The sequence below is a fragment of the Blennius ocellaris genome (genome assembly GCF_963422515.1).
Source record: "Blennius ocellaris genome assembly, chromosome: 1".
NCBI lineage: Eukaryota > Metazoa > Chordata > Actinopteri > Blenniiformes > Blenniidae > Blennius > Blennius ocellaris.
Genome location: NC_137650.1, coordinates 18383314 through 18394527, shown reverse-complemented (window position 1 = coordinate 18394527; position 11214 = coordinate 18383314). Strand labels below are relative to the sequence as shown.

General features: G+C 39.8%; 2 protein-coding genes across 2 annotated transcripts; one reads left to right on the top strand and one right to left on the bottom strand.

Annotated features, from left to right (window-relative positions):
- Positions 1-1075: 1075 nt before the first annotated feature.
- LOC308149046 (interferon regulatory factor 1-like) lies at positions 1076-4509 on the top strand (the record flags this gene model as incomplete). Its single annotated transcript, XM_080520683.1, has 5 exons — positions 1076-1165; positions 1327-1426; positions 2671-2850; positions 3411-3536; positions 4400-4509. 5 exons carry the CDS (start codon positions 1076-1078, stop codon positions 4507-4509), a joined length of 606 nt encoding a protein of 201 aa, XP_080376809.1.
- A 3515-nt stretch (positions 4510-8024) lies between these two features.
- On the bottom strand, positions 8025-10777 carry cdc42se2 (CDC42 small effector 2). Its single transcript, XM_080494565.1, has 4 exons — positions 10590-10777; positions 9661-9762; positions 9465-9543; positions 8025-8196 (listed from the first exon to the last, which is right to left on the bottom strand). The coding sequence occupies exons 1-3, from the start codon at positions 10641-10643 to the stop codon at positions 9469-9471; spliced, it is 231 nt and encodes a 76-aa protein (XP_080350691.1). The 5' UTR covers positions 10644-10777; the 3' UTR covers positions 8025-8196; positions 9465-9468.
- Positions 10778-11214: the final 437 nt, after the last annotated feature.

The following is an 11214-nucleotide window of genomic DNA, read 5'->3' as shown; positions in this document are numbered from 1 at the left end:
GTAAGGTGTGAACCTAAGTTGGGAAAGAGTTGTAAAGAAGATGGATGGATACCAATATAATTTGAGCTATAACTTTAAAACTGAGTAACTATTTATTCAATAGCTATAAAGTTATGTTTATAGTTTGCTTAATAACAAGGTTATTACACCTCAGTGATTCCACGGTGATGCGACTTTAACAAGAAATAGTGAGGCTTTACTTACAGTATACAGTATAGTATACTTCCACAGCTTCAACCATCTCAGAGCTCTTTGTTCTGTTCACTGTATTCAACCATTCACACTCAACAATGTGGGGTCCAGTGTCTTGCTCAAGGACACTTTGACATATAAACAGTACAACATGGTGATCAAACCCACAACTTCGTAACTGGAAGACAACACACTGAATCACGGCTGTTCCAAAACTTGTTATTGAAGATCTCTGCATATCTGTATTGTCTCCATGGAGATAATTATTTTATTCCTGCACTCGACAGCCAGAAAAAGTGATGAGTGAAAAACAAGTTATACAACATACAGCAACTACATATGTCCTTCTTCTCGTGTGACCATTTGCTGTACATGGACTGTTTGATGATATGGCTGAAACAAAGTCTCAGTTTCAACATCTTATGTGTTCTAAATGTGGACTCATGACATTAGTGGGTTTTTTTTTACTACCTTTTTGGAATAAGGATTGTATGTGCACATTTTTTAAGATTCTAAATTTTCAGGTTCAGTCAGACGAAGAAGTTATCATTTCTCTCATCTCCAGGGTCCAAACTCGCAGGTGGAACTCCTGAGATGGCAAGTTTAAACATGAGAGTACTTGACTTCTACAAATGGTTACAGCCTTACTTACTTAGCAGTCACAGTGAAAGTTGAGTATTTCCTGAAAGTGGAAGAGCGTCTTGTCGAGTGATGGGTGTTATTGGAGAACCTGAATGATCATCTCAACTCTGAAGGCTTTGATTGGAAGAACAGAGCTCAAGTGGGAAGGCTATTTTCCTTCAACTTGAGCTTAATTCTTTTTGTGCATCAGTTAAAACTCCGTGCATCCAGTGAGACTCTATAACTAAGCACAGACTGCAACATGCAGCAACCAGGCAGGCTGAGGCTGAGACCATGGCTGGAGGAGCAGATCGGGTCCGGGAAGTATCCAGGAGTCAGCTGGCTGGATGAGGTACGTGTGTCCATCTCACCCTTATCGTCACATACACACACCTGGATTCAAACCGCTTAATCAATTATGATGGCTTAAAAAGAAAAAGAAAAGAAAAAGGACAGGTCTCTCGAAATGGTCAAGGCAGCATCAATATAATTTGGTTTTATTTCAATCTGCAGTCGGCACTGATCTTTCAAATCCCATGGAAACACGCGGCCCGCCATGGATGGAGTATTGACAGAGATGCTACTCTTTTCAGGAGCTGGGCCTTGCACACAGGTAAGACTCTCTAAATTTTTACTAGATAAGTGCAAAAAAAAATGGAGCAAGACCCTTCCTAACGTCCCATAAACACCCACTGTGGAGAATTACCACTATATACACATATATCTTGACATGGGCACACCTGGACAGCAATCCATCACAGGGCAAACAAACAAAGACAGGAACATTTTCTCTCTGTCTCTCTCTCTCTCTCTCTCTCTCAAGCACACACGCACACAAACACTTCTCCCTGGCCTCCCGATGAAAAGGTAAGCGTTGTGATACTTAATACAGATTGCTGTGTTGAGAAAGTCATGGTTTGTTGCTGTGATCGGATCCCTTCATGGGAACGCTCCAGTTCAGTTGCTGTGAAGTTGAAGGGTGATCGTGTTGCAGTAAAACATTAACTCTTTGGCCAACATCTTAGGGGGAAAAAAACCAACATTCATCTACTTAGTTTGCGAGAACAGACACTGACAAATATGTGTTTATCACAAACAAAGCACAGCATTTTTTTTTTATTAATCAGAACATACAACTCTATTCGTATAAACTACATACATTTGACCATTACTCAGTAAAGTCATAACAAATAGCATTTTGATTAAGGTATTCACGAGTACAGAGGGATATAGTGCATAATTACAGGTTGGTACATGTTGTAACAAGGTAAACACAATGGATAAATACAGATATTGTTGAGACTGCATAGCTCTCGTTAAAAATAAAGAGCATACGCTTCCTTTATTTCTGCATCAACAAAATGTACTGCCTAATAATATCCTGATAAATCCATTTATTTTCTGCTGTTTGATGTATTCACTATCACTATTAACACAAAAGGTTTGAATCAGTTTTGCCAATTCTCTGTGACTATGTCTGTTTTAAAGGTGTTCAACTTTAACTTTTCTCCTAATTAAAATTCTCATTCTGTTACAATTATGGACACGTGAACCACAGAATGTCCATTGTCGCACAGGTTTGGGTGTTTTTAGTGCAACAATGTGCATTAGAAAAAAATCACACAGGTGTCAGGTTGTCAGATAAAGTACATTAGCATATCAAGAAACAAATCACAATATTGTTCCTCCCATTTGCTACAGTATATTTTCACTTGATTGCTGTGCTATGTGATGAGTTTTGGAAATAATAGGCATCACTGTAATGCTGCTTGTAACAAAATCTGACTGGGTGTCCTGGCAGATACAACGTAGAAACTATAGATGACAGATTTTTGTTTCTATGGCCACCCACTTCAGGAAGGTACCGTCCAGGCAAAGACAAACCAGATCCCAAAACATGGAAGGCAAATTTCCGCTGTGCCTTGAACTCTCTGTCTGATGTCTGTGAGCTGCGGGAGCACAGCAGGAAGAGAGGCAGCAATGCCTACAGAGTCTACAGGATGCTTCCCGTTTCACAAACACAGAGGCGCAGGAGACGTAAGACTCGCACTATAAGTGTTGACGTCTTCTTGGAGAGACCTTAAGCGAAAGCCTTGCCTTCCTCTCCATCAGGCGTTTTCAGTAGACCTAAGGAAAGACAGACCACTTCGGGAGCATGCACACGGGATGACACGTGTACCACTTGGCAATCCACAGCAGCGAGGTCTGTTTCAGATGCGGTGCGGCCAGCGGAAACAGCTGCTGGAGACGCAATCGATAGCACTCAAGCACATGGTGAGATGTTCTTGTGAGAGTGCTTTGTTATCATTTTGGTCATTGATGAGGAAGACGCTGCTTCTGTAGCCACAGAAGGATGATGAATATTCTTCTAATGCAGGACTGTGGGAGAGCAACCCAGAGGACAAGGAACAGAATGAGGCTGTCTTCAAGGTAACACACTTGGATTGTCTTGAAAGTCAACACAGGGCGCAGAACCGCCACATGGCAGAATAGCCAACCTTCTGAAAACAAGAGGGAGGGACTTCATGATATTTGTACAAAATGTTCTGCGATCAGCTGCATTGTACTGCTTTTTTTTCTTTTTCTTTTTGATGCAGATGTTGGTCTTAACTTTAAGTGCTGTGTGTTCCAGCTGATGGACCACCTGAGCAGCCCTGACCTCTGGAGCCAGACAGGAGAGCAGCGAGGATGGAGAGCACACACTCTGTGGGACCACTGGCACTGTACGATACTTTCTCCCTGGAATTCACAGTTACCTTAACACTCAGCATTTAAATATAGAAATCTCTAGCTGAAGTGTTTGTTTTATGACATCCAGGCTGGTATTATGTGACCACAGATTATTGTGCTCATGTCAGTCATGTACAGGACCATATTATAAGAGCAGATCTAATAATGAGATTAGTTTAATACACTACTTATTTGTACATGTGTTTCATTCTAAGCATACATGGCAGGTGCAAAGCAAATTAATTTATCAGCAAAATCACATTTTCAATCATTGATTTTAACCATATCTCTTATATTGATTTAAAGAATGTCTCAAATATCGCAAAACAGAAAAGCACCTCTTGTAACTTATCCCACATTAAACTATTGTATAAATGTCACGTCACAAAAAAACGCAAACATATTTGGTTTAAAATGTTTGCTCAAATAAACTAGAGATGAGCCATAATGGAAACAAATGAACTCACAATGCAAATGTTATCTTTTGCTTCTCATTTCACTTAAATGTTAAGAATTATAAAACTGTATTTTAAAACATAATTCATAACATCACACTTTTCTTTTCCTGTAACCAGAAGTCACACAATTAAAAAAAAAAAAATGCTTTAAACATTTTGATTTGCACATGATGAGTGTAGAAATAATTGACAAAGTGATTCATTTGTCAATGATCTCCACTTTTTCAGATACAGCCTGGCTTACACACCCTATGCACATATTCATTCTCTCCAGTTTTTAAATTTGATCTAATTTCAAACCAAACCTTTAGTCTGTATTCATGACAAACTGTAAACATCACTTCTTAGAGACAACCTGTGTGTACAAGTGGCTGTTTAACTTGTGTTGTGTTCCTCAGCTGCGGGTGATGACAACCTCTGCTTTCTGCACTCTGAGAATTACACTGATCTGTTCGGTACAAGCTACATCAAGGAGTTTTCTGATGGCTCAGCCTATCAGCAGCACTGATGCACCAGCCTTGGCCTCCTCCACTGTGCGTTTGGCACACAGGAAAAGCTGCTTCACCTTCAGGCCTCCGTACCTGCACCGTTTTCCTCCCGCTGCCTTTCTGCTGAAGTGACGGACGGAGAATATTGCTCTGTCAGTCACTCTCGTCCTCTCTGCTGAGTATGCTGATGAAGATCCTGTTTCCAAGCCAAGCTTTACCCTCGTCATCCTCACTTGGGTCCAATGCGTCAAACTCACCGGAATAACACCAAGCTTGCAGCTCAGCTTTTTAACAGTAAACAGATCTCATTTCGCCTCAGTGCAAACTCACCGAGTTCTCCCGTTTCTTATACTGGATGCTTGGTGAATACATGGATAACGAGGTGCAGAATACAGGGACAGACTACGTAGCCTGTAATTGCCGAGTTGCAATCTGGTGAATTTTGCATTTAATGACAAGTTTTGGACGATAGAAGAATTTTAGTAAATATGTACCAAATTTCCTGTGCATGATTGTAGTTTTGTTTTAAAACCCACAGATTGTTTGATACTGTGAAACTAGACTAATACTTTATACTACATAAGAAATAAATCTTGTCTGAACACGCACACACTTTATTAAACAGTCTGTCATGGGGGTTGAGTGTGTCGCCTCTGTCCTTCGCTCACTCACTGCACCGAGAACAATTTCAATTTTAATAGCTTTCTCTCACACACGCACACAGTCTCATTCATTCTTCTACTTGTGTCACACATGGACTTCAGTTCCTGCGGCATTGTGTTCTTTTTTCATTTCTATTTGTGGTTGTCCTATACGTCAGAAATGAGGATAAAGACTTGGAGCACTCCTTGCTCATTAAACAATCCATGGGCCTAAAATTCAGATTGGAAACTTCCAGAATCACTTTCTTTATTTTCAATTTACCAGCAATACCTGCACAATACAACCTAATAACATATGGAGACTTAATATATCTTGACTGTATTTTGGCTTCAGGATTGAGTGTTTTTACATTGGTAAAGTCCACATCGGCACACCTCCTTCTAAAATAAAGACATGTAACACACAGCTGGTCAAACATCAACAGATAACATTTATTTGTTTATTCTGAAAAAATGCAGAAAAAGACAGATGACTTTCCCTTTAAAGTGGGAACTACATATTCGGCAGATTCTGAGGGGGGAGGAGGAAAATAAAAGTGTGCCAACTCTACCTTCCCTGTAATGGTATACAGAAAAGTAACTGAAAATCTGAATACATATAAACCATGGATCCATCACTTTTCTGTATTTACAATATCATCACAAAATATGTCCTCGAACGGGAATTCCAAAGTGAAACATTTAGTTTAAGTCACATTCAAGCCGTCCACTAGCAAAGCCTGCTGGTCACATAACATGCTGCAGTCCCAGTAACTGCAGCATTTAACCAAGAGCTGGAAAAGAAAAATGACTTCATGTGTGTTTGGGGTCGACTTTACACAAGAGTGACTACGAGAACAATGAAACAGGAACTATGTGACAATATTCAAAACTAATGATTCTCATTAAACCTTCAGGAAAACTCATGTTAAGGCCAGTACACATGTGACTACAACCAGAGGGGGACTTTATGCTGGCTGGTACCAACACCAATAACTTCATTCTCTTTGTACCATGAATAATTTGACAATAGCACGCGTGTAACACCAATCTACATGCTCCATTTAATACATTCAACACATCCTGTTATTAGGTTCGTCAATCATGGGGAGTACATCGAGAACAAACAATCACGTGTATTCAAAGATCCAGGCCTGCTGGTGAGCTCATCACCTTGACCTTACCGGTTCTGATTTTTTTTACTTTTTTTTTAAATAGAGCCAGGTTTGGAAATTTGGACAACACCGTGATAATACTACAGGATGAAAATGCATGAATCGCTATAAAGATCTTAGCTGTTATTGTGCTCACTGATATAACTGTGACAGCCAGCATTATCCAGCTGCCTTCTTTTCTTTTTCTTTATACAAGACAGAAAAAATATATGTGCATGAGGAAAAAGCATAAAGACTTTGGGATAAAAATTGGCAAACTGGGAATATCTTGTCGAGGGAGAGGGTGAGAAGGCAAGTCAATACTTCTTGTAATTTTGATAAAACAACATTAGCATCACATAAAATGTAACCGCAAACACTGCTACAAAAAAAGGTTTGACATTTCGGAGTCATGGCTGTCCCGTTTGCATTGAAATATCACTGCTGCATTCAGGTGTCGTTGGGGGAGGAAAAAAAAGAAAAGAAAAGCTGAATAAATTCTAAAATGAAAGAAAGTCTTAATTGGAGGGTTGATAAGGCCAACCAGTCAGAAACATGAAGGGCAACAGCTGAAATATGCCCGACGAGAAACCTGACAGAAGGTTAACATTCATATACATTTAACTTGTGATATGAGGTTGAATAAGTCAGCGTTGTCTGCTAAACAGATTTAGATTTGGGAAAATCCATCGCATAGGTTTTTTTTTTTTTAAACTATGACTGATGACAAAACTGTTGATGTTTTGTTTATAAGCTGCCACACTACATACTGTGGCATCTTTGTTTATTCTACATTCTGATTTGAAAGCACTTGAACACACCACAGACCAACTGGAATAAAAATGGGACCAAAAAATAAGAAACGCTTGAATGCAGCCTGATGCCTCCCGGTTGGACAAATAAAATGTGTACAAACTAACAACATACTCCAAAAAAAACTGAACATATACCAAAGGAAGCGTAACAATTCTATTTAAACCACATTTGTGACAGTGTTTGCAGTGGGAATTTGGTTGCGCCCAAGCTGAAGCTTTGCTCTACGAGTGATACATATACCTTAGGGAAAAAAAGAAAAAGAATACATAAAGTTCTAATAAAAACTAAACTTAGCTCATTAAGCTTCCAAATTGTGCTAGTAAAATAAAATTAAATAAACATGACTTCAGAAGGCAGATTAAGAGGCTCATAGTTTATTAAAATTCTATGCTTCAATCTAAATGAGTATTTTTAAAAAAACAACAACAAAAAAAAACCCAGTTGAAATCAATGAAAGATTCCGAAGCAAGTGTGAGTGTACAATGTGCGGTCCAGTGTACTCTACTCATTTCAAGTTTATTACAAAACAGCAATCTTCTACCCTGAAAGCAACTCGGAGATCTGCGAGCGTTCTCGGAGCAAAGCGGTGAACGCGCCACGCCGCTCTTTGCTTTGCTACCTCGACCTGTCCTTTGATAAACCTCTGAGAATAAAGAAGGAAACTGAACGTTCCAAAATCTCCAGCGTGGCCCAGCCACCATGAGGTCCGTTTGCAAATCAGATAATAAATACAGGCATCCAAATAGGCTACAACAGCAAATATTTTTGTAAATATTTTTTTTTTTCCCCTCATGCATACACACAAGCATACGTCTGACTGAAATTATGAGCTTTCTAAACCCTCTTATCTAACAGCTATTCTTTACAGTGCAACAGTATGGCAGCAAATGGATAGCAGTGCTTTCATTTTTTTTCTTAAAAAAAAAAAAAAAAAAAAAAAAGGAATGGAAAATAAAAATATATACAACATTATGGAAAAGCAGTAGTTTGTTTTTTGTTTGTTTTTTCCTTTTGGTCCTGTGTCCATTACAGACTGAACTGCTTTTTGAAAATTCTTCCCCAAATTAACAACAGTAGTTTCCACGAGACTGAAGAGCTGTGGGAGGAAGATGTGGAAAAGAAAGTTAGGATAGCGAGCGCTGGTGAATCAAGAACTGAGAGTTTACTCCACATGACAAAAGGAAACTAGACTCTTAATGGGATCTGTTTTCTTCGTTTGTTTTTAGAGTGAGCAGGTTTAGGTTTCAGATCTCTGCCTCTCACCTTTGTACCTCTCAGTTCCCACCTAAACATGTCTGACTTTGTTCGGCTGAAATCCTTGAAGTGGTAGAGATCAGGCGAGTACGAGTCCCACCAAGCTTCATCTCATGTCAATTAGTAATTGTTTGAATCTCAGTCATCTTTAGAGCTTTTACAGATTTTAAGACATTATTAACAGCTGCTCAGACACATTATTTCCTCCAATTAGTTTAACATACAGCCGTACAATAGGCTTTTATGAAAAAGACCAATTACAATCAGTTCAAAGACGTGTTTCAAATATAGGGTGGCAGTGTAAAGTTGAACAAAAAAAAAAACTTAAGTAACCATGGCAACATTCATTGGGTGTGTGTACATAAACAATTGCATTTATTTAAAAGTGAACCACTCTCAATAGAAAATCATCTCTGAGTCATACTCGGAGTTGAGTCAGGATCACGAAGAGAACTGAGGTCAAAACCAGCTAATCAGAACAGCAAGTCCTTCATGCAGGAGAAGAATTTTTTCCCTGATGAACTGTGACTATATATGGTAACGTACAGATATGTTCTTTGTGGCATTTCTCCAGTTTCCTCTCAAAGCCACACAAAACAAGCCCGCTGTTGTGTGTCAGCATGATTTGCCATCATTTGCTTTGACACCACGTGGGTGGAGCCCCGACGGGGACTTTCAGCTGCTGACATTTTCTTGAAGGTGTTCAAATTCAAACACAGGTATCCTTTGTAATCGAGACTTTACACGAGAGGTCAAAGTCCAGACTGGCAGAGTCTGCATGATATCGCTGGGTCTGATTTATTATTTTGACACACGAGTGAACTTTGTGACAATTTACTCAACAGAGGAACTTCGTTCTTTCATTGAAAATTAACTCAGGCTGTTGGACCAGAATGTAGCACTGCTCTGGTACAAACAGCAAAGGAATATGTTTTGCATAATTACACCTCTTGTGTTGAAATCTGTCAGTAATGAAACCCATTTTCCTTTTTTTTTTTTTTTTAAACCAGCCACAAGTAGTTCTATAGCGTGAGTCTGAGCTGGTTTTGAGGTAGTGAAAACTCTGACTAAACATCAGGTCCACTCAAGCGATGACACAGCATCTCTCACCTGGTTACAACTGAGATCCTTCGGAGCCTCCGTGTACGTATCCCCCTTTCGATTTCATCTGGGACTGAACGAGGTCCACCTATGGGGAAAGGGGCAAGGATGTAAATCGTTTTTGAGAATGCTCACTGCGTTTTATTGATGTGAAATTTTTTTTTGGAGGGGGGGGGGGGGGGGGGGGGAGTGAGTGAAAACCTACTGATGCCAATCCCATGCCCATGTCTCCTGAGCCTACATGTGTGGTGTGAACAAAGTTTGTCGGCTCGCCGATCATGGAGCGATCGATCCGTCGCCGCCGTTTCTGAAAAAGAGAGCACCAGAATTGTTTAAGTAGATGTAATATTTCTTTCTCTACAGGCCACATACAAGCCTTGCAAAGAAACTTTTGTTATAGGACCAGGATACATGCGGAACTCAAAACAACCCGAGGAATTCCCTTTATCTCTTGTTCGACAGACTTGTTGTCTACAATGAGGAACAGCAACTGATGACTGGCTGACACAATAGCAAATCTCACAGACTGTGGTGGCATGTAGAGTCAAACAGTGGCGACTAATGTGGTTATCTGGAGTCCCTGCCATTTTGTTATGTAACAAGTAGTCCCATTATAAGGAAGGGTACAACGTATTGACTCTTTGCATAGAACAAGGATGTCAAACTCATTTTAGAGTGTAGATCAACAATTAATGACTATTTTTCCTCAAACATTATGCCAACTTGTTATTTGGGTGTCCAAATATGCCAAATGACGTGGAATCCTCACAACCAGTTGGTTCTTGTAGCCAAATGTCAGCTATAGCCCGTCACACCGAAGATGCAGTTCTTCAATTCCTGCAGCATTTTGTCTTTGACACTAAAGTGACTTCATAGCAACATGGAAGCCAACATTCTCTGCTCGGGTCTCAGTGTGGTCTTGCTTACAAAAACGGCAAATGAACATATTCAAAACAGCAGATACGCAAAATAAAACAAGTGCATATTTGCCACTTTGATCACTGAAGTTGAAAAGAAGAAGAAGGAAAAAAAAAAAGCCAGAAGACAAAAAGACTGAACCACACTATTGGCAAATCTACCTGAAAAACACATTCCATAATTAAAAACAGACATTCATCCAAATGAGATACTCACAGGTTGTGGCTGCTCTGCAATGCAGCAGCTGAAACAAACCCAGAACTCAGTCATTCTGAGGATGACCAAGAAGCCACAGCAGTTTCCTCTCTCAGCTCAGACGCCTCTTGCGACCCGTGTCTTCCTGTTCAGAGCTACCAGACCCACAAACGCAGCGGAAACTGACGACAGGCACAGACTTCTGGCTTCTCCGGGCGAAAACGATGGCCCAAAAAAAAAAAAAAAACCCCAGCTCTGCCAACAATCTGTAGTGCACACACCTGTTCACATGAGAGAAAAAAAGAAAAAGAAAAGGTTGTTTATTTGACTGCTACATTCATGGATTTACATCTGTGGCCTACGGACCCAGAGGAGAGGAGAGGAGATGTAGGTTTCAACAGCCCTCTTTAGTATGTCTGCAGTTTATCTCACTCAAGTGTAGATCCAAATCAAACTTTATTAGGACTGCCTGACCGAAATATTGTTAATCATCAGCCCAAGAGAAAAAACTGACTAACTAACTAACAAGATGCAATACCTAGATTCCAATCAACATATATGACCCATTGCAATGATGTTCAAGTCAAACCTGAGAAAATTAGGTCAGCATGTGACAGTGTTTCAGTGTAGGAGCTTGAATAGTGTC